This window comes from Haemaphysalis longicornis, unplaced genomic scaffold, assembly GCF_048455015.1.
Source record: "Haemaphysalis longicornis isolate Haplotype H1 unplaced genomic scaffold, Haemaphysalis longicornis Haplotype H1 scaffold_10, whole genome shotgun sequence".
NCBI classification, from domain to species: domain Eukaryota; kingdom Metazoa; phylum Arthropoda; class Arachnida; order Ixodida; family Ixodidae; genus Haemaphysalis; species Haemaphysalis longicornis.
In genome coordinates, this window is record NW_027526204.1 from 153,831,190 (window position 1) to 153,857,030 (window position 25,841).

Sequence of the window (25,841 nt, forward strand, 5' to 3'; positions counted from 1 at the left end):
TTTACCTTGCGGGATTTTAACAACTTTTTGCTTCGCCTGCGGCGCCACGTGTAAAACCCACCGGCGTCTTTCAAAAAATTTTATCCACAGAGAATTCTAAAAATACGGCCAGGAACAAGCGTGGTACCTATCACAAAGACATCATATAAACTGAACAGTAGACAAAATAAGCTAAATGTGGTAGCCCGCCCAAGCAAATCTTAGCCGGATTGCGATTACGAGTGTCGGCTGTTTGTCACAACCACGAAAATCGAAAAGTACGGCTCAAGTGACGATGTTTTACCGCGGCCTAACAGCTCATTGAGTTCAGATGAAAAGGTGAATTTACGAATTGTTTCCTTCTAAAAGCCTCAGCTGCCGCCATACTTAAATGACAAGCGCATTAACAAGCACCAATCCGTACATAAATTGAACAAAAATTACTCATATGAACGTCATGTGTTTGGACCGGAACCTTATGCAAAATGCCTATTTTTTTCTTGAGTCCGTTTGAAGCCTATTAAACATATAGACATGAACTAAGGGAAGGGGAACATTTTAAGGTTCATTGTGCCTATATCTGCCTACTTTGACTACAAGGGTCTATTAGCGCCTATTTGGAGTATATGGGTATATATGGGCTCTTTAGAGCGTAAAAATACCTTTTTGGGTTGTACTGGTATATTCCTTTTTTGGTTTTTTGTCGATGTTCTGCAAGGACTCTTCTCGCTTCAGAAGCCCGCAACTGGGTGTTTGTCGCACGCCATTGGCGATAAAAATTCGCGAGCCGTGCCACGCACGCCGAGAAACGCAAACCGCGCTCGAGCTCCCGCCACCTCGACCTCGCCACATCGGCCGAGCCACCAGAGGCCCGTACGCAGTGACACCGCGGCCAAACTCACCGACGTCCCCCTGTCCGCCCGAGCTGTTTTGTTCTATGCCCTTCCGACGCGCTGTGGGCGCGGACCAACGGCGAAAACTTTTACCGATGTGCCCTATCTATTGCTAACGCAATGAAAAAAAAAAACGAACAAAGAATAAATTCAACGGAACACAACCTACCACTCAAGATCAAAGACGCCTCCAAGGGGAAAACCAGTGCAATTCTGTTGTTGATAAACTTATTAACACACACTCACAAAAAAAGACCCCGAAAGTCCGGGGTTCTGAAAGGAAAATAAATAAACAAACCCGTATATGGTTCACGGCAATATGGAAAAGAAAGAAACCCCGCGCCGGCCCCGGTGCCCGCGGAGGCCGCAGACGCGGCCACGGAGACGCCAGCGCCATCTCTCACCCCCGCCGCGGATCCTCCCGCGGCGAAGTGCGAGGAGGTGGCGCCGCTCGTCGGCACCCCAGCAAAGAAAGAACTGAAACTAAAGCGTGGCAAACTGTTCGCATGGCGACGCAGCGAAACATCCCCCTCGCGAGGGGCACGATCAAATGCCGAGCATTTCCGGGGGCGCACGACGTTAAGTAGTTTGCGTTACGTTAATGTTGTTGCACTTGTGGCAACTGCCGACGAGAGAGCGCTCGTCAGCAGTAATTTGAATGAGTCAACGATATAAGGCGCGTTTGTAGCGTCCCATTCTGTGTCGGCTTTGTGGCGCAGTGGGTAGAGCACCATGCACATTGCGTTCCGCCCGCAGGGTCGAGGGATCGAAACCAGGCGCCGGATAGTATTTTTTTATATAGTGCAGGGGGAGGGGTGTGGACTACGACTACGGACGACTACGGACGTCAACGCGGGTGACATGATGAGTTACTGAAATGCTCTGCATTTAAAAAAAAAAATTATCTATACAGACGGGAGGACCTGACGAATGTGAGCCTCTAGAGCTCGCCACCAGGCAGCTCGGCCCGGTCCTTGCGGTGGCGCGAGCCAGTCTTGGAGGGAAGGGGGAGGAGGTGAAAGGGATTTAAGATGAGTTGAGAGTGATGGTTGCGAAGCAGAACATTCCCAAAGAACATGCGGCGTATTGGGAAAGCCAGAACACCTAGAGCACCGTGCAGGGCTGCGATGGCCTTCTAATCGATGTAGTATGTGTGGGCTTGGAAGGGTGTCCGTTTGCGCTTGCCGGATAAGACAAGCATCTGCCCGAGATAACAGGTGAGAGGGAGACGGTACAGCCTTCCTATTGCTGACTAACTGTTGCACAGTCTGGCGTCGATGAAGACGGGCTTGTCGCTCCTGCGTGGATGGGTGGGAAGGGGTTGGCCAGGGCGTCTCCGAGTCTTCCGGTTGGGACGGAGCACGGGAGAGCTGATGCGCCAGCTCGTTGCCCGGGACGCCTCCGTGACCGGGAACACAGTCTAGCACGTAGCTAGTACCAGTGTGTTTGACCAGGTGAGTGTGGAGTGTACGCATCATATTGATGGGAAGCAACTGCTCCTGGAACAAGCGGTGAGCATCCTGACCGTCGCTGAGAGTCACGTGGTTACCGGGAGTGTCTAAGGATAGGATGCCGTCAGTGATTGCTTGAGCCTCGAGAGACTGGACGGAAGGAACGCCCGAGTATCTTTTCTGCAAGGGCGGGTGGGCAGGACGAACAACCACTGCGACCCCGCGTGCGTCTTTGGTGGAGAAGGAGGCATATGTGTACGCAACTGTTGCTAGATCACCGTAGCGGTAGCGAAGAGTGCGTATTCGAGCTCGACGAGGTCCTGGATGTGAGGTTGCGGATACGTTGATTGGAATGGCAGGAACTGTTACGCGAGGGAGAAGATACCAAGGGGGGTAAGTCGGTGCAATGTCGGGTAGAGACGAAACCTCATAATGAAGTGAGGATAGAAGAAGACGGCCATGCCAAGTAAGCTGGAGACGAGTGTGTTGGGCCGCCGAATGAAGATCAACCTGATCTGACAGAGACGCGAACAGCCTAGCAGCCTCCAATTTAGCAAGGGGGGCGTATCTAGGTACCCCTAGAGCCAGGCGGGTGGCAGGTCTGATGAGCCGCTCAAGCTGGGATCGCTGCGATGACGTTAATTTTACGTATGGCAGGGCGTAAAGAATGCGAGTGTATATTAGAGAGTTCACAAGTCGCGTAATATCGTGTCCTCGTAGGCCTTGGCGACGTCGGGTCAGCGGGCCGATTATGTGAATGAGTTGGGTAATTTGAACCTTACATTGATTGAGCCACTGTGAGGCCTTCCCATCATCCTGCAGGTCAAAGCCGAAGACGCGCAGCCAGGCGTTACGTGGAAGAGGGGTGGCATCAATCGTGAGTTCTATTTGAGAACGTTGGTCGCTAGCTTTAGCCCGCAAACGCTCGTCAGTGACCACGAGGTACTCAGATTTCTGCGGAGATAGTGTGAGTCCTACGCTTGATCCGAAAGAGTGGACAGCATCAATGCCAGCCTGAAGTGTGTCGGACAGTTCAGCTGGGCTGCCTGAAGGACACCACAGGGTTATATCGTCAGCGTACAGTCCAAAGGAGAGATTAAGAATGGAATGAAGCAGACGAGGCAGGGGGCGAAGTGCTAAATTGAAAAGAGTAGGGGAAAGAACAGATCCCTGAGGAACGCCCCTGGTAGGAGTCCAGGGGGTTTGGCGATAGTCCTACAATACCAGAGAGTGAAGTTGCGCGGTCAGAAAATTGTGCATGTAGTTGTACAGTCGGGAGCTTGGCGTAAGTAGCCGGATTTACTCAAGAATGGCAGAGTGATAAATTGCATCAAGCGCCTTTTGGAAGTCTAAACTTACGATTGCTTTAAGTTGGGCTGCACTCGGATATGCGTACACCTCTTGTTGTATTAGCAGCATTGTATCCTGTATCGACCTGTGAGCGCGGAACCTAGACATAGTCCAGTCAAAGAATTGGCTATGTTCGAGAAGCCAAGTGAGACGATGCAGGGCCATACGTTCCATCAGTTTTCCAACACAGGACGTAAGTGAAATTTGGTGTAGACTGTTCAAAGCAAGTGATTTTCCTGGTTCGGGGATGGGGCGGATGTTAGCAGTCTTCCACTCAGGGGGATAGAGCCGGTTAGCCATGCTTCATTGATGAAATGTAGAAGAATTTCTGGAGCGGGGTCCGGAAGTTGCCGAAGTGGGAGTATGTAATCATGTCCGGTACTGGTGTTGTGTCGTTTGCAATCGGTGAGTGCTGCGCGCAGTTCAGCAGACGTAAATTCTGCGTCAATAGGTTCTTGAGTGGCACAAGTGACAGGAGGTGGGGGAGGAGGCAAAGAAGGAAAAGGAAAGAAATAAGCTTGAAGTTTGCCAGCCAAATCAGCCAAGGTAAGACCTGTCTGCAGCCGCAACGATGTGATGTGCGTGGATCGTCGTGCCTGTCCAGAATAAGCTGCCAAATTTGAGTTGTATGCAGTGTTCCACTCAGAGAGTCACAGAAAGGCAGCCAGTTGGATGTTTCAAGAGTTCGCGCATATTCTAGAGCCTCGACTGTGAGGGCATCGATTCGTGCTTTGAGGGAGCGGTTGCGCTTATTATTCCGCTTCCATCGGTGCATAAGTGCATGACGCTGATCCCAAAGACGTAAGATATGTGCATCAACTGCCGGATGTGTGTCGGATAGAGCAATAAGCTTGGTATGGGGTCGAGAGGCGCCAAGAATTGCCGAATTCAAGGTACTTGAATCAGATATCGCAGCCGTATCGATTGAGTCCCGGAAACCACTCCAATTAGTGAGGTGAGCACTTTGCGGTGACGGAACTGAAGCACCATTCAAGGGTACAGTTGTGTGAATAATATGATGATCACTGCCAAGAGAATTATCTTGGACCTCCCTTGTAGCTGAAGGTAAGCCTATTGCACAAGTGAGATCGGGAACCGTATCTCTTTGGCAACTCATTGTCGTGTCGGACTGGTTAGGTCATTAAGCATAGAGTCTCAGTTGCTGAGTTACCCGCCTTAAGAGTTGACCTGCTGGTGAGGTGTAGGTGTAGAGCCAATCGGGATCTGGGGCGTTAAAATCCCCATCCCAAACAACAACATGATCGCGGTAGGAGCGGAGCAGCTTACCTACTCACCCCAAAGCGTGTCTCCCCTCAGGAAGCCAATACGAACTCATGAGAACTAGTGGTGCAGAGCATCCAGGAAATTGAGTGAGAGTAAGGACTGATTCCGACGTGGTCGAGTTGTATTCGGAAATATCTACCTGGTGAGTTGGTAATGTGCGGAGGACATATGTCACAGCATAGGTACGAGGATTGGGATCGCGGCGAGTCGGCAAACAGGGCTGTATGAATGAATCGTACCCTGCAATGTTGTATACACCGTGGGTTTCCTGAAGGAGTATGATAGATGGAGGGTGTGGGAAGGATTGAAGGTGAAGCCTAGAAGCGGAGACTTCACGGAGGAGTCTGCGACAGTTCCATTGCACTATAAGTGGCGGAGCCATGTCCAGTTAACAGTATCTGTCAAGTCCGTAGATTGATCGAAGGTCACGTACCCAGTTCCTGATTATCTCGCGAACACCAGGTGGGGGTGAATGCCGGGCGGCACGCCCAAGGCTGCGTAGCTAAGCGCGGGATGCGACAAGCCGCTGAAGGAGTTCATGTTGACGCCGGAAATGTTGCTCTTGTGCTTGGCAGCGCTTTTCTTGTGTTTGAAGAAACGGTAGAAACAGTTGATGAAGCAGCTGTGCCAGGCCTGTTGGTTGCATGGTTGCCGTAGCGGAATCCGCTGTTGCCGGCGGTCGCCCGGTGTACGGCTGTTCCCGCCGTGCAGCGCGGAGTCGCTTGAGAAGGGCGGTATGCCGCGCTTCCGTTTCTTTAAGTCGTCGTCGTAGGTCCTCTGCTTCTTGCGGGAGCTTTTCCAACTCGGCTTGAATAGTGGCTTCCTCTTGCAGGATGCCCTTCAGTAGGGGTTGTTCCTTTGTGGCACTACTTGACGTCTTTGCAGTCTCTTCGAGCTGGCTGGGTGTTGTGGTCGCCGCGGCGTAGGAGACGTGCCGGTTGCGAGTAGCTCGAACATTGCTGCTGTCCGTGTATTTCGTCATTTGCTGACGATGGCATTGCTGTAGTGGTACACTCTTGCGAGGCATGATTGCTATCTCCGCATCGCATTGTCCGGGTGTTCTGCCACCGCTCGGTGATTGAAGGGGACCGTATCTGTTCCCTCGGGTCTGTGACCGTGGTCTGCGTTTTGCGGCTAGTTCAGCATCAGCTTTAATTTTAGTCGGACATTTTGGGTCGGTAGCCATTAGTCCCTGCTTCTTACAGTTGCGGCAGGTCACTGTATTTGCTTCCTTGCATTTAGTGACGGCAGCGGTATCGTTTCCGTGGTTCTTGCCGCATGTGTCACATACTGCCTCGTGAGGGCACACGCCTTTTATGTGGCCGAACCCGTGACAGCGACTGCATATGACCGATTTGGGTTCGTAGAGCGTGACTAGAGAAATGCGGCCGTAATAACTCACAGATCTAGGTGGGCGTCGCCCCTCAAACGTCAACAGGCATGCTCCATGGCTGCCCATTGGGCGTGCGTCAAGTATTCTCTGGCGGTTGCACGACAACGCCGCCTTGACTTCAGCCTTGCTTTCTTTGCAGTCGATGTTCTAGATCCCCCCACGGCACGAAGCTCGTCCAGGAGCCTGGTAGACTTGCACAGCAATCTGCTTACCCCGAATTTCGAGGTTCGTCAGTTTGAGTAGGGCATCGGCTTGTTTTTTGTCATGGACCAGTACCGTGATTGTGCCCGACGCAGGATGAACTCTGCACGTCATGGGTTTTGTAACTTTCTCTGCGGGTGCTGCGGAGATGAGGGCGAATTGGAGGTCCTTAGTTGGTAAAGTGCTGAGACTCTCGTGGGCGCGGGAATGCATGAAGAGGACATACGTTTACATTGGAGGTTCGGAATTAGGATTTATTTACTTACGTTTACGCCGTTAATGAACCTGGTAGGCTCCTCCGTTGTCAACAGCGTCACTGTCGCACACGTTAAAATCGGTTGCAGACCAGTCCGCCTGTGAGGCAGCCGTGAGCACAGCGTTGTGGGGATGTGCACTAGTGACTTCCATGGTTGGGTCAGGCACTGTAACCTCATTGGCGCATTCCTCAGCCTGCTCTTTCGTCACGTATTTTCCATGCTGTCTTCGTCACTTGAGATGGCCGATTCATTTTCTTGAGCCGAATGCGTCAGGAGGTCGCGGCACGTTCTATTTTCCGTTGTACTGCTGTCTGATCAGCGCTCGAAGAGCCTCTCCTGTCGTGACAACTACGGCGAGCGCTGCGGGTTCTCCAATAGCGTTGCGTGCTTTTCCTCGAGCGTTACATCATCTGCAAAATATCAGCGGCGAATACAGCCTAGAACATATTTAAAGTCAATTTTAAAGTGTGCGAAACGCAACCGACCAGCTAGCAGAGGACCACGCGCAATCGACATCCCACGGATATTTTGTAAATAAACAACATCCAAACACGTCACGAGTTTGTGTTTGCCGCTTCCGCACTGCCGGCGTTTTTCGCGGCTCGCCCGGCTCGCCGCTCCAATCGGAGGGCCGGAGGGCGGAGCTTCTGCTCTCGAGAACGAACGACCCGATCGTTGGCGGCGGTGGCGGAGGCGCCGTGATTTCGTCAGCTCATCGGGCAGCTGGCCGCGACCAAAGTTCTATAGCGATTCCAGGCACTCTGTTTCTATTACTTGTTATGTACATTGGACGCGAAAACGCGCCGGAGACACGAAAAGCCCACTGAGCGAGCCGCACGGTCGCTGTGCAGGCGGCGGCCACGGCCGCGAAGTGGCCCAGGCCGGCGCAGGTAGCTCGAGTGATAGCTTGTTACCGCTGCACGAAATTGTACCCAAGTGGCAGCTTATAAGAAAGGAGTTAATGATGCGATGGCGGGTTGCATTAAAAATTGTCATCTGCACCGCTTACGAGAGCGGTAATCGAATATCCGCCGCAGTGCTAAGCCGAACACATCAGTAGGCGGACCTGTAGGTAGACCGGCCGGCTGCTCCCAGCGCGCGTCTTGCCACCCACTGTCTCTAGCGTCTCGCGTCGTTCTCTAGCCGCGGCAGCATTTGCACTCGCAGCGCCTGCGTCACGTCCACGGTCGCTTTTTAATTAAGCGGTTCAGGAGATCAGTACGTGGGGGCATTCGCAGAAACTGCCGGCGACGCGGATTCGACAGTGCTACGGCAGCTCTGCTCTGTGATATCGCTCCGACGGTCACGTGGTCAGCTTTGTCCACAAAAAATCCATCATTTCGCGGCACCCGCTGAAACCGAAACTGCGACTGGCCGCATTGAAAATCCCTCTGATTAAACAACCGTGCACGCTGAAGCAAATGAGGTTTCTACAGGTGATAAAAAGGTCACTAGCGACTTATCGCAACAACAAAAAAAAAAAAACAAGATGCACAATTTTTGTGTCAGTGCCCCTTTAAGAGCTGAGGAGGTTGTTCTGCTCTGTCAGTGAAAAGTACCTGCAGTTTAGATCTTTCTTCGAGGTGCAGTTGTGTCTTCAAGCAGCAGTTGCCGATTGTTCCTCCTCCTTCAGAGCCCCTTGTTACCCCTTAAAAAACTCGGCTACTACTGCAAAAACACTCGCTGGTTATTAACAGCTTCGCGGTCGGCAAAAGCGTCGCAGCGCCAAATATTTACACCAAGCTTCACTTAAATGTGACTTAGCATTGCGTGTGCTTATTTCACACGCTTTGCAGAAAGTATTTTCGCAGATAAGAGCTTGGGCGCCACTCTGCCTCAGAACGCTAAGCTCATTTCGAAGGTCCAGGACAGATCTGCCACCATACCCGAAGGACCGGTTGCCGATAGAGCCAGTCCTGTCTGACACTCTGCCATTCTGTCTGACAGAATTTCTGGATTCCCTGTGCAAAAAAACTGCCCAAGTTTTTGAGCAGCAAACATTATGATATTACAATGCAGTCAGCACATGGAGCGTCCCGAAACACGAGCACGCTCTCCTACCTTCAGTGGATGTTGAGCGTTGTTTTTTCACACACAATTATCGACTGAAAGGAGACAACTTGAAACTTCACATTAAGATGGGTCTGGTTTACCACGGCGTTTAAGAAATCCTTTTTTCTGGAATCATCCTGAATTTCACGTAAATCTGTTAAAATAGCAACTCTTGTGTGACTTATTTTTACGAAGAAAAAAAAAACAAGTTTCCCACAGCAGAATACTTGCTGGTTGTTTTTACTGGAAATTAAATTTTTTTCGTAAAATGAGCTGCTGAAGTAAATACGAATGCAGCGTATATGTGCCTAAAAGCCAGTATTTGGTGCCTATATTTGCCTAAATGGCGCTTTTCAGTGCCTATTATAGGCGCCTAGAACTTTTATTTTTCGTGCCTAAAGTTCCGGTCTCTAGTCGTGGGTGTCTGGTAAAAATGACTGTTCAAGCCTTGCAGAGAAAGAACACGAAATAGCATCAAGACAGGATGTCCTGGTTCACTAATAAAGGCCTCGTAGTTTATTCCCCCGACGGCGTTATTTTCTACCAACCATGCGTTGTCATGCAACATGTTAAACGGCTCTTAAAGGACAGGCAGTAGATTTTCGTGGTGTGCACGTCGTTTAGCTGATACGGGAGCCATCACTTTCAATACTGGGGTAACCGCAAAGAATTTCTAAATAAACGCGCGGAAATAGTTTTATTTTTGCACTAAAATTTCTAAGGTCTGAAAGGTGGCGACACGTGACACTACGTTACGTGTCCAAACAACTCCATTGATTTCAAAGCGGGATTCAAGAACGGCGTGAAGGAGTAGGAAAGGTTGCACAGTACTGCTGTTTTGTCCTGGGACGAGTTCCCAAATACTTCTTTTTTCTCCCGTGCAGTTGAAAGTGTGTTGCCGCACCGCTCACTGTCATAGTTGCCAGCATTCCTTTTGGCGGGACACGTATGACTGGTTGATCTAAAAATCCCGACTTCAGTAGTTCTAGGGCGCCATCCGCAGACCATTTAGGGTTGAGGTGTTTTAAATGAGGCCGTTTGGTTTGGAATAACGGAAATGTACTCGGCGAAAATCCGTTGTCTGTCCCTCTATAATTGGTGCCGGTTGCGTAGAGCTATAATTGTCGGAGAAATTTATCTCCGCAATTAAAGGATATCTTTCAGATGCAGAATAAATAAATAAATAAATAAATAAATAAATAAATAAATAAATAAATAAATAAATTCAGTGCCATTCTACTGTGCAATCGTGCAGACCAGCGAAGCTGTTTGTGGGTTATTGGTTGGCCACAAGCTCCCGCTCAAACAGCGCCGTGTCTCCGGGGAAGCGCTCAGTGACTTGAGCCCCGCCGACGTCTTGCGTTTTCCGCCTCGTGGAATTCGAGGTCCCAACAGGAATCGCGCTTACGGTTGGCGTCCGCTTCTCGACGGTCGTCGGTGTTCTCCTTCTCCCGCGTTGATGATGATAATGATGACAGCTGTTCGACACATAATGTGGGAAAGCCACCTTATAAATACCACGCTTACACCGATCTTCTTAAAGTCGCCTTCCCACTTAAACCTAAATGGGTTGCTGAAAACCCATTACTTTCAGGTGCAATTTACGGCATCTTATATGAAAACAGGAAGAACAGTCGGCCGGTGAGAGAGAATGTGCCGAAGTGAGCAGGAAGGTAGCGGAATTTCTCGGTCTACGCACGCAAAAAATAATACGAGGGAGGTAGCCTGTAACAGCTCCGCTGTAATAAATACACCAATAAATCTGTCACTTCTAATGACGCTTAGATTCGCTGGTCACACTTATGGTCGTCTCTGAAGTTTTTATCAGTGACGTGAGCGCAGAGCGGTTTGCACAAAGGAGCCACGATTCGCAACACATGCTGCCGCGCTGCGTGCCGCTGCAGAAAGGAAGGCTCACTTGATGACGGGGTCGTAGTACACCGCGCCGGCGTCCTTCTCGAGGATGACGTATGCCTCGGCGAGCCTGGTCACGCGCGCCCTCTGCAGGGGCTCGTAGAGCACGAAGCGCAGCTCATGACAGCCCACCACGGCCTCCAGGTACTGCTCCCAGAGCACCACCACGATGACGCTCAGCTTCTTGGCGTCTTCGTCCGGGAAGCGCACCCCGTCCGGACGGTCGAACGTCGTGTACCGGCTCACACGCGCACGAGCCTGCAAAGGCCTCTCTCTGGAGACTAAATTGCGACTGATCAGGAAGAAGAAAGAGTACTGCATGAATGACTCTTTCTAGGGACTAAACCGCGTTTGGTTGGGGACGGTAAAAGAGTACTATATAAATTACTCTTTCTGGGGACTAAACTGCGACTGGTTGGGAAGGAAAAAGAGTGCTATATGAATAACTCTTTCGAGGGACTAAACTGCGAATGGTTGAGAAGGGAGAATAGTGCTATTTAAATTACCCTTTCTGGGGGCTAAATTGCGACTGGTTGGGAAGGAAAGAGACTAATATATGAGTGACTCTTTTTTGGACTAAACTGCGACTGGTTGAAAACGGAAAACAGTACTATGTGAGGGATTCTTTCTAGGAGATAAACTGCAACTGGTAGGAAAGGAAGACTACTATATGAATGTCTCTTTCTAGGGACCAAACTGCGACAGGCTCGAAACGGAAAAGAGTACTAAATGAATGACTCTTTCGAGAGGCTAAACTGTTGCTGCTGCAAAAAAGGTTAGCGAATGGAGTAGAAATGAATCTTCACAGAGGTAGCAAAAAGGGTTACAGGACACTAGGGCTTCCTGCCCCAAATAGCTGTTGTGTAGAGGGGGTTTCATACTCCGCTCCATGCATGTGCATAAAATGGAAGTGTAACTGCAATGAAAAAATTATACTGGCGCTCAAAGCACTAGAGGATCACCTGGAGGAATGCCGTATGGTGTAGCGCTACGGCAATTTGCGTGTAGATCACACGGTGGTCCCTATCTTGATATCAAGTAGTGAATAGACGGCTATTTTTGCATCTCGTCTCCAACATAAGTACTGTTTTGTTGGCTGGGATACATTCGCATAACTTCACGTGTTGCCCACATTATAGTGTCATTCCTTTAAACTGAGCAGAATAAGTTAAAACTAGCAGTCACTTACCCTTTCTGAGCCGGCGTCGCTACCGATTTCCACGCTTCGGCTTTCTGAAAGGGTGAGAAGCAGACCTAGAATTAGAATCATGATGGCGCCACGGCCATGACAGTTGCACCGTAGAAACCGGTCGCGGTTATCTACGAGCTCTGAAAATGTAACCAGCACAGGCCTTTCTAACTGCGGCAGACCGTTTGCCCTTGCCGGCGGTGGGGACCAAATATGCTAAAAAATCGTAATCCAGTAAAGCTGTTCAGGAGACCCCCAGTTTACGTGTGAAATCACGCTACACAATGGGATGGTTGTGGTTGTACGGAAACTCGGAAATTGTTCGATGAGCTTAATAAAACTCGCAGTTGGTTGAGTTGGTTATAATTCTTTGTAAAAGAGCGCAAAAAGAAAACACGAAGACGAAGAATACACAACACGAGCGGTGAGGTCTCAGAGTGAGCGCGCGTCCTGTCTATTCTTTGTCTTCGTGTGTTTATTTTTTGTGCTCTTTTGTAAAGTATTCGATAAGCAATCGCAACATCGGAGTGCCTAGAAATGGTTGACGTAATGACGTGTACCAACCTTTCTTGCGATGCTAAGGCCGGGCTTCGTGCCTGGGTTTATATTTAGAAAAAGAATGGCGCCGCTCACGCACCAGTATTGATATAAAGTAACCACCATTTTAGTACCTACAGTTTGTGGAATTTCGCAGGTTAGGCTTCTGGGGCGAAAAACGCCGCCTGCAGGCTCACCCTTCTGCTTCCCGCCGCGGGGCTTCTTGTGCTCCTCGAGCATCTGCCGCAGATGGCTGGCGGTTTGCGTCATCAGCGCGTTCAGCTCCTGCTGCACGGCCTTGTCTATTGCCGCCGAGTAGCAGCACGAGCTCTGTGAATGAGCGCGCCACGGACATGAACAGGGCGTGGACAGTGAGTGCTCCGGCTTGGCGCCAACTCGGAGTCTCAAAGCACAAAATCGCTTCTAAGTGGAAAAGAAGTTCAACTTTGCTGTGAGCATTTAGAGTGTGGCAAACATTACAGAAAAGATATGTACGCAGGTATGTTGAATCAGTCTCAGGCCCCTCCGTTCCCGAAACTGCAATTAGTTTGAAAAGTTGTGTGCACTGAAGATGATGATTATGGGGTTTAATCCGCCGAAACTACACAGGTTATGAGACGCGCCGTAGTGGAGGGCTCCGGATTAATTTTGACCACCTGGGGATCTTTAACGTGCGTCGAAATCTCTAACGCACGGGCGTTTTCACTGTTCGCCTCCATCAGAAGTTTACACTGAAGAGCAAAGAGAGCGGGAGATGATAGATATATAAGGCGGTGAGTACGAAACGATGTGGGCGTCGAGAACGCAATATGCTTGCTCTTTATTGGCAGTTTTGCTAAAACATAGCTCTAAAAACGCAATCGCTCTTCCTTGTTTAGAAACAATACTTCCGGTTCCGAACAAGTGATAAACAGCAGGTGTCAAACAGGGCCCATAATTCCTACCTTTGAGTCTGCCGGTACCGTAAGCTTACCTGATATGAGAGACAGATAATTCAAAGCCCAAAATAACAGGCTGGTTTAAATGACAACATATGTCATCTTGAATGTTAGTTGCGATGCTAGGAATACTAATCAGAAGACATGAATTGAGGTATGATAGGATTATATCGCACACTCCTGCCCGAGCAGCTCACTTTAGATTTTAGAAAGGGGCGGGCTTGGACGATACCACAGGATAGCTGAATTAGCGCATTTCATTTTTTTTGTTTGAAATGAGCTGAAAACGCAGTTAAAAAGCTGTGTTATCGGAAAAAGATTAGTATCCTGAAAATTTTATTTCAAGAAGCCATGTTACCCCCAGAAAAAAACAAAAAAAAAAACATTTCAAAGCTTGGTAAACAAATGCACCACGGAAGAAAAAAGAAAAAAACAAGCACGTGAAAATGGGTGGAGGCTGGAGAAGGGAGGGCACACGAAGAATTGAAAAACAAAAAGTAGATACTCTACCATAGTGTTGCAATGTATTATGATCTCGTAAGTGTCCTTATACAGAGAAGTGGGTACGTTAGTCGGAATGTTTTGTTACCCTGTCCTAGCCGTCATCCGTGCACGCACGCACGCACGCATGCACGTGAGGCATACAGACAGATACATGGACGGAAGGACAAGGTAAACCTCCTCCTCAATCCAAGAACGGGTTACGTGAACTTAGTTTTTACGTACGTGCGTGTGTATGTATGTATGTATGTATGTATGTATGTATGTGTGTATGTATGTATGTATGTATGTATGTATGTATGTATTTATGTATATATCATTTCACTCACCGCCCATGATGATGGTATGATGATGATGATGATGAGTATGATGATGAAATGTGCCCATAATCATAATGTATACGCAGTAACCGACCGTTTTTTTAGACTCCGAAAATTCGGACTTGCTGGACATTCCGGACTTCTAGAAACCGCCAGTTATCCCGTAGGAGTATTGTATAGACCAGAGTTTTGCCAGGTCGGCCATTTTCTAATGATCGAGGCGCCACCTGGCGGGCATTCCTTGGGGACTGCGGGGCGAGCGAACGACGCCGCAGCCCCATGCTGTTGCTCCGTGCCGTGCGTGTATATCAGACGTCCAGGCGGCATCGAAAATCGGTAAGTGTCATTTATTCGGTACGTCAGCAGCGACAAGTTAAGGAGAACGTTTAAAGCGTCCGAGAGCTGTCAGGTTTGTTCATAAATTTCGTTCCCAACCCACTAATGCGGCGGGCCACCCCACACGCGCTTTGTACTGACGGGGGTCGCCTGTAAGGCTACGTTTCGCCGTGCCAGCAGGACGCCCGACTTTTCATCCCCAACTGATATTCAGTTTATTAAAGGGGCCCTGAAAGGCATTTTGAGCACACTAAATGAACTAGCGCAACCGTTAGATTGGGTCGTCAACGTCCTCTGTGCCAAGTATTACTCTTTTACGCGCAGCGGAAAGCTCACACTTTTGTTACAAAGTTTGTCGTTTTTTTTCTCACCCTTTCCTTCGTGTTTTTGGACGCCGCCATCTTCACATGTCTACATCATCGATTCCCAGATGTTCGTCATGAGCTAGACATCCTGCTATTGGGCGGCTTTTTCACGCACTTCCGGCAAAGAGATGAGTCGTCTGCTCAGCGTCGGCTCGCCGGCTGATCTGCCAGCGGAGTGCCGGAGTGCTTGGGCATTTTACGACAAACGAAACAAGTGTAAAACAAACGCTTAACCGTTTGTATTGAATGCAACACGGCCATAACACGACATGGATATTGTCTTACCTGAGTACGTTCCATAAAGAAAGCGTTCAAGCCCCGTGGCACTTCTTTCGCGCAATCGCAGAGAACGCCCTGAGCCGAATGCCCGGGTTTGACGCATACATTTTATTCAACTTCAAAACAATCCAGAGATGCGTTTCTAACGAACACAACGTCACAACATGCGTTGAAAGTCCGAATCACGATTGACAGAGGATGGGTTGCCTCCTGCCCGTCGTAAATTCGGTACTCACCTCGCGCGCGGTTTGCGGGGACGAACAGCAAGTCACTTAACTCTGGCGCACAAGCCGATGGCTTTTAGCCACGCACACTGCACATACCCCATGCGAGGTTGAGTCGTACGTCGCTCGAGAAAGATTATCCAGACCATGGGAAGAACTATCCACCCGCAGAAGCACAACGTCGCATTTCATCGCGAAACAAAGGCGTCCACAACACACAGGAGGCGATGCACACACACACACAGCTTCGGTCGCTGCATTGGCTTAGCTGCAAGCTTCGTTCGGACAGTCAGCGATGCTACGACGATACAGAGATGCGTGAGGACGACGTGCTAACCACTTCACGCATTTAAAAATACAGGGGCAAAGAACTTGGTTCATCGGAAGCAAAAAATCTTTCCTCCATTATAGTGCCTGAAATATACTGGCTAGTGTGCCGAGGGCGGGCTCCAGGCGGGCGCCAGGAGCGACGTACGCGGCCGGCTGCCACTTGGGGCGCTGCCATGCGGGAGTATGCACGTTCGTCCGGCCCGAGCAGATCGCGCGGTTACCTCCGAGTTGCGTAGCAGACGGCAGCGGCCGAACTCTCCATTCCCGCTTGCGACGAAAGCGAGCGAAAGCCACGGGAATTCTGTCACGCGACGAAAATTTGTCCTGACCATTCGACAAAAACGATCGTCGCGCGACAAAGCGACGGAATTTCTGTCGCTTTCGCTCGCTTTCGTCACAAGTGCGAACGGGCCTTTATGCGCAATCTCCGTCCCACATAAAATAAGCTCTTGCTTGTCGCCTGAGCATACGGTTGATATCTGACTACGTTAAACTGTGCTTGCCAGTGTATTTAAACGATGTCACTAGGTTTGAAACGTACGCGCTCGGCGTGCAGCTTTGTAAACGCAAGCGACCTCACATACGCACGCCGTTTTGCTGCTAATAAAGTTTTGGTACAGCGTTTGTGGCCTTTGCATACGCTAAACGCTAAATTTTTACGCTATGTAAACACCGCGAGGGGAGTTTTAGTAGAGCGTCTCATCAGTTTTGCGTAGCGACACACTAATGTATACGCCTCGAGATTCGCGATCGCTGCGCCGCCTGCCGCCGCTTCTCCGCGGCGTTAGCGGGATTAGCGCTGCGTGGCTTATAGGTGCTCATGCAGTGTTTTGGTTCTCTTTCGCTTCTCTTTGCCTTTCCGCGGACTAAACAACTTGTTATGGTGACGTCTGTAAGCTAACTGCATGTTTAGGGCACTTAAAAAAAAACAGCTGCGTCTTGGTAGAGCGCTCTAACGCCAACAAGAGCTACCCGGGGAGGCGGTTCTGCGCGCGTCTTGGTCGTTCTTGCGCGCGTCGGCGACGGCAGCAGCATATCACCGCTGTCACCTTCGAACACGTCAGCACAAGTGAATTCTATTTATTGTCGCCTCGTTTACTCCTGATATTGGCACTGTAAGAGGTTGGTTCGTTTTGCAGCGCAGACAACAAATGAGGCTTTGCTTCGAATATGTACGTCGTAGAAAAATATGTTTCGGGGATGTGATAACCCAACAGCTGTCAAAAACTAGTGCCTTTTATGGGAATATAAGCCACGCGAAAATGTTAAGTACACTCAAAGGCTGTGCATTGTCACATATGTGCCCACTCATGCCTTATAGTAAGAACCAAGGTATATGTTTATGAAACCACGGGAAAATGAATGGTCGGCAAGTCAGGAATAAATATAATAGTCGTACGGGAATGAAAAAAAAAACCGAGTGCAGCTTCTGAAACGCTAAAGACGTTTGTTTGAGCAAGGTAGTATTCACCAGACCAACTAGATGCGAAATGCACTGATATTTCGCTAGACATGGGGGGGGGGGGGGGGGGGGGGGTGAGGAGGAGGACGCTCAACTATCCTTGTTTACAAATGCGGAGCGAAATCAACGACTGAACGTTTTAGTAATCACACACACACAAGCTGCGTGTTCACTTTTCGTTCGTTTTTTGCCTTCAACGAACGGCTGATCACTCGGCGAACGCATTTTTTGAAGAATACAGCGTAGGCAGTTCACAAGCGATACGAGGTGTCGTTGGAAGACTTGATTGATTTCAGGGTTTAACGCGCTGACGCAACGGAGACGATGAGGCACGCCGTAGTGGAGGGCTCCGGATTAATTTTGACCACCTGGAGATCCTTAACGTGCGCCGAAATCTCGTACACACGGGCTCGTTGGAAGAGTGTCGTATCTGATAAGGGTCTCTGATTTCGGTTTATGCTAGATTCTGCAGTCTCCCTGTGTCATATGACGATGTTTCGAAGAAGAGTTTGGTCACGGACGCGGATTACTCTATAAGCCCATCGTCGCGCTTCTCGTGGAGAATAAATGTAACAGATGAATATTTGCGAGCGCTCACATCGGGACAAGACGACCCATCATTAAATTTGTCGTCGTGTGCTGACTCCGGGGTGTAATTTTGCATTATCCATCGTACTTCTTTGGTACAATGTTTGTGAAATTTATGCCGCATTGGCTTGTTCATGGTACTGATCAATATCTGATATGTGATAGTGGCTGGCGTAACTTACGTGCTGTCAGGTATGAGTGCTCCGCTGGATTTTGTAAGTGCACCAAGTCGATTTACATCATAGTGTGTATACGGCCGCATACGGAGACACTGCCACTAAATTTCAGGGCTGCGGAATTGCAATCAGCTGCATGCAAATGCTGGCTTCGGGACGCCGGCCTGTGACACACGCCCGGCGCTCATATAGATCTCACTAAGATCGCGTCATAAACGTTTATACTCTCGTGAACACACCACGCTTGCAAACAGAGCGCCTGCTCCACGTTATTCGGTATTTCGAACGCGTACAAACGGTAAATCGCTGTCTTGAACGAGCCAAAAAGCAACGGCGACAGGGCGGAACGGGCCGGGGACTCCCGCGCCTGCTTTCGAAGCGGGCCGCTAGGGGGATTTCAGTGGCGCCCCCACAGGCCGCGCTCGAGGCGTATACGGCGCCATCTGTCAAATGTTTTCCTAAATGTCTCGCCGGCTGATCTGCTAGCGGAGTGCTGGAGTGCTTGGACATTTCATGACTATCCAAACAAGTGCAAACAAACGCTTTCCCGTCACTGTTGAATGCAACACATGGGTGCAGCTTGTCAGAACGCGGGTTCTCGCTGATCGAGTGCGGCGTTGGTTTGCTCTGCGCCTTCCCGTTCATCGCCGCTGATAAAGCGATCCGATCCGGCGCGTTTTGTGCACGGGTTCTGTGTCGGTTTAAAATGTCTTTTTTCACATGCCGCCGGTAGTAGGAATTACAGCCGCCGCAAAATAAGACCCGGCACCAGCGGGGCCACATCTGAGACCGCGCTTTTTGGATAAACAGAGCGCGGTGCACGATTCTCCCCGCGCGGCTGCGAGTCCGCCGCCGATACCAACTGCAGCTACGTACACCGCGAAAGGGCAAGGCCAGGCCGCACACATGCGTCCAGGTCTTTCGTTCGCTTTTCCAGCCTTTAGAGGAGTGTCCATGGTGTCAACAAAGATGAAAAAGCCGAAAGAGCTGGCCCGTAGCAGACGGCAGTCTGTGGGAGCGCAATAGCGGAAGTACGTCACCGCTGAGGAGCGGAGCATCATGGGAGGGGAGGCCAACAGCGAAGAAACGGTTGAAAGGAGGAGGAAATACGGCGCGACGATAATGCGCGGTTTTTGATTTACGATTTCTCAGCTAATACTCATCGCTTTAACAAAATTCTTGCAGGAGGAGATTGCTAATACATTGCTTTTTTTGGTTACGTGTACATTCATGCATCGGCGGAAGGCATTTCAGGACCCCTTTAACTCTGGGCAGGTTGCCGTCATTGCTTTTACCTGGCGACGTACGGAAGCTACTCGTCCGGGCGTAATTACGCCGTCGTTGGCTGCACCAATAACCAGCGTAAGCGCAAAGTGCTAATGCAAGAAACGTCTGAAGTGCACCACGACATAAGTGTCTGCATGTGCGGAGTCTATTCGCTGCACAAATTTTCTGCGTACCTTGAGTGCCGCCGTGAATAAGTGGTCGCGCTGAATCGGAAAGACTTGGAACCTAGGAAATTTGCCAGAATAAGTACGGTCGTACGCTGCTTTGGGAAGCGCTGTTTATTCACCCTCATGCTCAGTCCTTATCGTACCTTTCTGTTCTCTGGAGGTATGCTCTGTTCATTTTATCGACGGGAAGCCCACAAAGATCAACCCGACACGTATGCCGCAGCTCGGGTACGCGAAAAAGTTGAGCCGAAAGCGAAATAGGAGCGTCGCGGTGGCGGAGCACGACGTTCCCACACGAGCAGACGTTCCCACAAGCAGACGCTCTTACACGAAGGAAGCATTTAAGGCAAGGAACCATATTAGCGGCTTCTTCAGTCCTATTTAAATGAAATAAAGTCTGTTTTTTGCGGCTCGTGGATTGTTCGGACTGCTCTTTTACTCGGATTACTGTTCGTTCTCTCCACGGCCGAAAAATTGGTCCGCTACTGTATGTAGTATGCCGAGATTTTGGTATACATTAACGATGCCAAAATTCATCCGGACCCCCCAATACGGCGCGCTTCATGCCCGGGTGTAGAACTCGGCACGTTAAACCTCGTAATTTTAATCGCATTCTTAATTTGGGTGAATGCGTCGGGGCCTCAGTTTTAGTACTGAATGAACTGTATATATTTATGACCTCTGCATGCAAGTGACGATGTCTTCATCCTTAGGAGAGGTAAATTATTAGAAGAGCTTTTACACATGATTCGTCAAGATTACCTGCTGGAAAGAGTAGAAATACCGAGACTCAGGTCAGTCACGTGCATTTGACAAGCCGCTGATAGAAAACGGCTCACTGAAGACAGCAGCCTTTTTTCAGGCTCCAGAAAGCACGCAAGGCAATTTTGAGCGAGGGGAACATACAGCAACATATTCATTCCCTGAGAATAGGCTACCCCTAACATAAGACAATGATTGTTAGTCGGCTCTGTCCTTCTCTTTAAAAAAATATAATTTATTCCTGTGTGTATACTGAAATGTATTTTGTGTGTACACGGCGTTCACAGTCAACAGTTAGGGATGACGCGACTGCAGCTGGTGCTTGTAAGGTGCTTGCCCTCCAATGGTAAGGATTTGGTATAATAAATGGAAAATATTAAAGTAAGCCATGCCCGTCTACGCCAACCATGAAGCGAGTAAGCTTTTAGCTACAATAAAATATCACGTGAAGAGGTAGAAGCAACTCAAAAGATACCTCAATTGGTAGCTCACTGGTAATGGAACTTTGGTGAGTAGGGGGGGAGCATCGGCGAGGGAGAACACTGAAGGTAGCGCCACCTCCCCCCATCCCTTCCACGGCGCATATGGACTTTCCTACCTGGCCGTCGCAGATGCAGAGCTGACCCATGAAGTGACCCATCGTGGCGTTCCTCATGCTCCTGAGCAGAAGAAAAAAAAAGTTACCGAGCTTGCTTCTCATACATGTCCACTTCCATAGACAGCATCCCCCCACGAAAGCAAAAAAAAAAAAAACGTTCCCTTGAGAGTGCCTCATCCGAGAACGTATTACCACGGTGAATAATAGTCAAACACTAGTAAGGGTATCACTTGTCAGTGATAATGCAGGAATTGACGCAATAATGGCTGTTCGCTGCGGTTAGCTTCAACTAAAGCTAACTGCGGTCTATGAATGTCTGCTGACATCCCCTTGGCAATTGCAAGCAAGACTAGTCGCTTCCTACCCGCAGCGGTGGCTCAGTGGCTAAGGCGTTGTGCTGCTGTGCACAATGACGCGGGTTCGATTCCCGGCCGCGGCAACCGCTTTTCTGATGGAGGCGAAAAGCAAAAACGCCCGTGTGTACGAGATTTCGGCGCACGTTAAAGATCCCCAGGTGGTCAAAATTAAACCGGAGCTCTCCACTACAGCACGCCTCATCACCTGCGTTGCGTCGACGCGTTCAACCCTACAATCAATCAAATCAGTCGCTTCCTGGATAGACAAGCGTCAAGAATCAGGCTGAGATAAACATTCTTCTGAAGAGGATTTCCGTTACACGCTGCGTCGCACATTGATGAATGACAAAAGCATGCAATTTTATGTCGGATGCTATGGAAAGCAACCTTGTTAACAAATTGTCAAGGCTTGTCAAAGACGCGCCGAAAACAGGCAGGACGAACAGCTCAATCAATTCCTTGCATTTCAAGGTTTGTCAAAGGAAACAAGAGCGCCAAAGTATTTATAGCGCCCGTATATGCGCGAAGATAACACCCCCCTTCGTATCTATGTGCTTATAGGCCTACATTAGAGCAAACAAAAAATCGGCCTATAGTGATAGCAGATTTTTCTAAGTTTGGACTAACTTGACTACTACCAAAATGGAATATTTTTTTCCTTGGGCCTTTAAAAGCTTCCTATAAAAACTTCCTTACCGGTGAATTGCGCATGCTAGCGTGCGCCAGTTCATTTGTCATTGTTGTTGCTGCTGCATTGATCGGCGCCACAGCGGTTTATGCCTGTTCATCCTCGTCTTCATTTTTTTGTTTTATCATTCTGAATTCCATCGCGAACTTCTTTTATCAATTTAAGGCAGACATTTGCGCTAGTTGGGTTGGCGCTGAGTGAACTTCGACGTTATTAGCCCTAGTTAAAAGAAACGCCGATAGAGAGGACCCCGGGAATAGAAAGCTATGCCTGGAATCAGGGATCTTAACGCCAAAGCTAACGCTTTTGTTCACTACACGACCGGCTTTATTATCTATAAATCCTGTCGTGGCTCAGCCATTCATCCCACAGACATCCTTAGAGCAGTCTTTGCAGGAAGGCTCCATTCATGACGCCTCGCATTGAAAATCACGTGGTGTTAAAAATAGCACGATGAACGTTGCATATTGAGAACAATTTCGTTATTCGCCGGAATATAGTTACCCCTCGTTCTTGGTATTGACAGCACGCACCATTTTCTTTTTGTTTTGTTTTTGTTCTTCGTGAAACAGCACGAGCCGACCTACTTTCGTTCGGTGTTTGCTTTTATAGTGCCTCTCTTCGGCTCCATTTTTACACGCTTGTTTTAAAAACGTTCAGATTGCAAAAAAATGCAACGTGAATTCTTATTTCAAAGAAGCCTGGTACTCTCAGTTATGCACCTATTTCTTCCCTCAAATATGCCCGAGGTTTCCTTTGTGCTGAATAACGTAGACACATATGAGCGCTACCAGTAGTTTTGGTTCTTCGAATGAATAAGGGTATAAATACTTTTTTTCCCCATTTTGGCCGGGTGGCTGAATCAAGTGGCTGGCAGAAAACCAAATTTTTGTGTTCTGGTAACCCAAGAAACACAATAGTTTTTGTAAACTACATAAATTCTAGAAATTGTGCCCAAATGAATGAAGCGTTATTTTTTTTCGAAATGAGTTCGATCTCACTGACGCGAATTTGAGAAACAAGCGGAAGTTTGTTACGGTACCTAAAAATTGAGCGCCGTCAAAACTATGATATATTTTACATCTGAGATAGGGTAAGTTTATGGCCACAAGTAATTAAAAATTATTCCGTGAATTTGACCAATATTGGGGTGATAAGTTTGAATTTGGCTCACATTGAATCGAAACACTCAAGTTGATGCTGCATTCTTATGAAAATTTTATTTAAATTGTCTTTCAAGCATTGCGCGATTGATTTTTGGCGGAAAATGGGCATTAAAATATGCAACAGGGTCTCAAGAACAGTGGAACTACACATGAAGAGCTGGTGAGTCCGCTTGGAAGCATTAGCTGCTTTTTTCTAGTTCTTCCCTAGGATCTTTAACCTGGGGATCTTTACGTACGCCGTAATCTCGTACACACGGGCGTTTTTGCCATGCGAAATGGACTGGCAGCAAAAATACCGTCGAATTAAGAACCTCAGCCGGCAACGGCTTGCCGACGCCTCACCACCTGGTTTTCTTGCTCCTCTGCAGTCCCTGCCAAGAACAGGAGAAATTTTCGCTAATAAAGTCTACGCTGACTCGGCCTACACTCCGGACGTCATCTCCAAATGGACAACGCATAGGCACCTTGCTAGTCCTCGGTGCCCCTACTGTGGCAGCAACAATACACCGAACCTTTTCCACCTCATCTGGGCTTGTTCAGCTTACTAGACTGACCGCGACCAGTTCCTTACGACGCACGTACGCCCGACGACTTCTGAAGAACATGTCCAACACGTCAGAAACAACCCCCAAATTTTACAGAAAATTACAGAATTCGGTCTCAAAACAGGTCTCTATAAAGTAGTATGATGGCGGATCGTTCACCCCCGAACACACCCTTTGTGGCTCCTGAACGGCTCCTTCTGGATACCCCAATCATGGTCGTATTAGAGTGTCCTCGTCACAACTTCACCTGTGCATATCGTGCTAAGTGAACGCTCACAGTGCAGTGCAGACTTTATATGAACAATCTTCCCCTCCCCTTTTCCCCGTGTCCCACACCAGGGCCTATTGGCCTCCTCCTGTAATTAAAGTCATCCTTTCCCTTTCCTTTTTCGCCTCCGCCAGAAAAGCGGCCGCCGCGGCCGGAAATCGAACCCGCGTCCTCCTGCTCAGCAGCGCAACGCCTTAGCCACCGTGGCGGGTTTCTTTCCTGCTTTCTTTTACCACCAGTACTCCACTCGCTGTTTATTAATACCCATTGTTGACCCGATAATTCTGCCATCAACTGAGAAACCCAGTGCCTCAGGAAGTAGAACTTGCACCCCCCCCCCCCCCCCCCCCCGCAATCTAGCTGACTGGATATTCTGGAATTCTGTAACTACGTGGTTGATTGTTGCTTTGTCCCTGCCACAACCCACATGTCACATCCTGGGTCAAATATTTGTTCATGCACGGTCTAGTTGTCGAGCAGCCAGCCCTAGCCTAAAAGAGCAACGCACTGCCTTTATTGTTATAAAAGTTCTCTTTCCTGATCTCACCGATAATCCGCGCCACGGCTAACGTTGTGGCGGAAAGAGAAACTAACGCCGTTACCGGCGGAGAGGCGCATTCGGCAGGCTGGACCTCCTCCCCATCGTGTGGCTGTGCCTTTGCGGTTTCGTTATTTCACTTTCAGTTTTATGTTTACTTCTTTTGTTTGCTGTTTTTAGTAAGACGATGGTTGCCACATTTGGCTATGAATAGCCAAAGTGGGATACTTTTTTGTTTTGTTTCAATGGATTCTTTTGTATAATGATCTACTTTGCGCTATAATGACGCGTGTCTTTTTTATGCAGATACAAGGAATTCTAACATTCGCGTTGGGCTGTCGGCAAAGAATGGTTACACACAAAATGCAATTGTGTGCGCCCGAGAGTAAACTTGCACGTAGAATGCTACCTCGGCAGCCTAGTTCACGGCAAAGAGCGAATGAGGCGACAACTCACTGTCCGTTGGGAATGCAGATGGTGACCAGCGAAGCGTGGATGGCCATGGTGAGCACGCACACGTTGCTCACTTCGAACACGAGCGGGTAGTAGTGGTGCAGGCCTCGCGCGGGGTCGAAGGTCAGGGTCAACACGCGGGCTGTCACGGCGGTGAACACCGGCGGCGCCTTCGCATCCGCCTGTTTTTCCCTGTGGCGCCGCAAAGCGTCCAACTTGTACCGGTCCCTCACTCTGCGTGCCAAGCTACAGAGCATGCCTCGGACAGACAGCTTAGAAGAGAAAGTTGGCAGAGTTGTTCACACTTCGTCTGGTACCAATGCTTCCGCATCGCTAGCTGCAGACTCTGCCATAAAAAAGCGCACATTCGAGCACTTTTCTGACCTGGTTGGCGCTTACGGCCGCCGGCGGCAACGCTGCGTTCGTTTAGCGCTGACGCGACAGCGCACCTGCTTTACCCGTGAGAGCGCACCTTTCGTAAACAACAATGGTGGTGGGGAAACGTACTCGCTTTCTATCTTGCACAGCCAGAGCTCCAAGCGAAGTTCGTAGAACGTATCGGCGAGGCGCACTCGTACCTGGGGCACAGACAGGTCACAGCGGGGTTAGCGCGTGGATGGCGAAGCTTCTTGCATCGTGTGTGTTGTAGGTGCCAATTTCATGCAGGGGAAGCTTTCTTGGTCACTATTTGCTCACACGCTCTTGAAGGCCAGCGTAACTCTGCCGATGATGATATTTGGCGCTACGTTACGCAGAAAATAAGAAACTTTGAAGTGTATATAGTGCAATGCCGGGCACACTTGTTCGTCTTGAAGACGCTGCCATAACCCGAACGCTGTAATTTTATTAAAAAAATGTTATGCATATCTGGCTTAACCAAAGCAAACTGAGCGCACATCATGAGGTCTCTTCCCCGGAACTTCGTTCGACATATCCTCCGGCTACAGCGCCGGAGCTGAGGATAAAATATGCATCCATGACTGTTGTAGAGCGC

The 25,841-nt window shown here is 49.2% G+C and overlaps 1 protein-coding gene across 1 annotated transcript in view; it reads right to left on the reverse strand.

Moving 5' to 3' along the window:
* LOC144159688 (uncharacterized) overlaps positions 1–25,345 on the reverse strand; it is a 65,148-nt gene extending 39,803 nt beyond the window's left edge. The window contains exons 1-5 of the mRNA XM_077691334.1: positions 24,851–25,345; positions 20,834–20,894; positions 12,698–12,830; positions 11,964–12,007; positions 10,779–11,032 (exon numbers count right to left, since the gene is read on the reverse strand). Coding sequence (XP_077547460.1) covers positions 10,779–11,032; positions 11,964–12,007; positions 12,698–12,830; positions 20,834–20,894; positions 24,851–25,104 — 746 coding nt within the window. The 5' untranslated portion in view covers positions 25,105–25,345. The remainder of the gene's footprint in view (positions 1–10,778; positions 11,033–11,963; positions 12,008–12,697; positions 12,831–20,833; positions 20,895–24,850) is intronic.
* Positions 25,346–25,841: the final 496 nt, after the last annotated feature.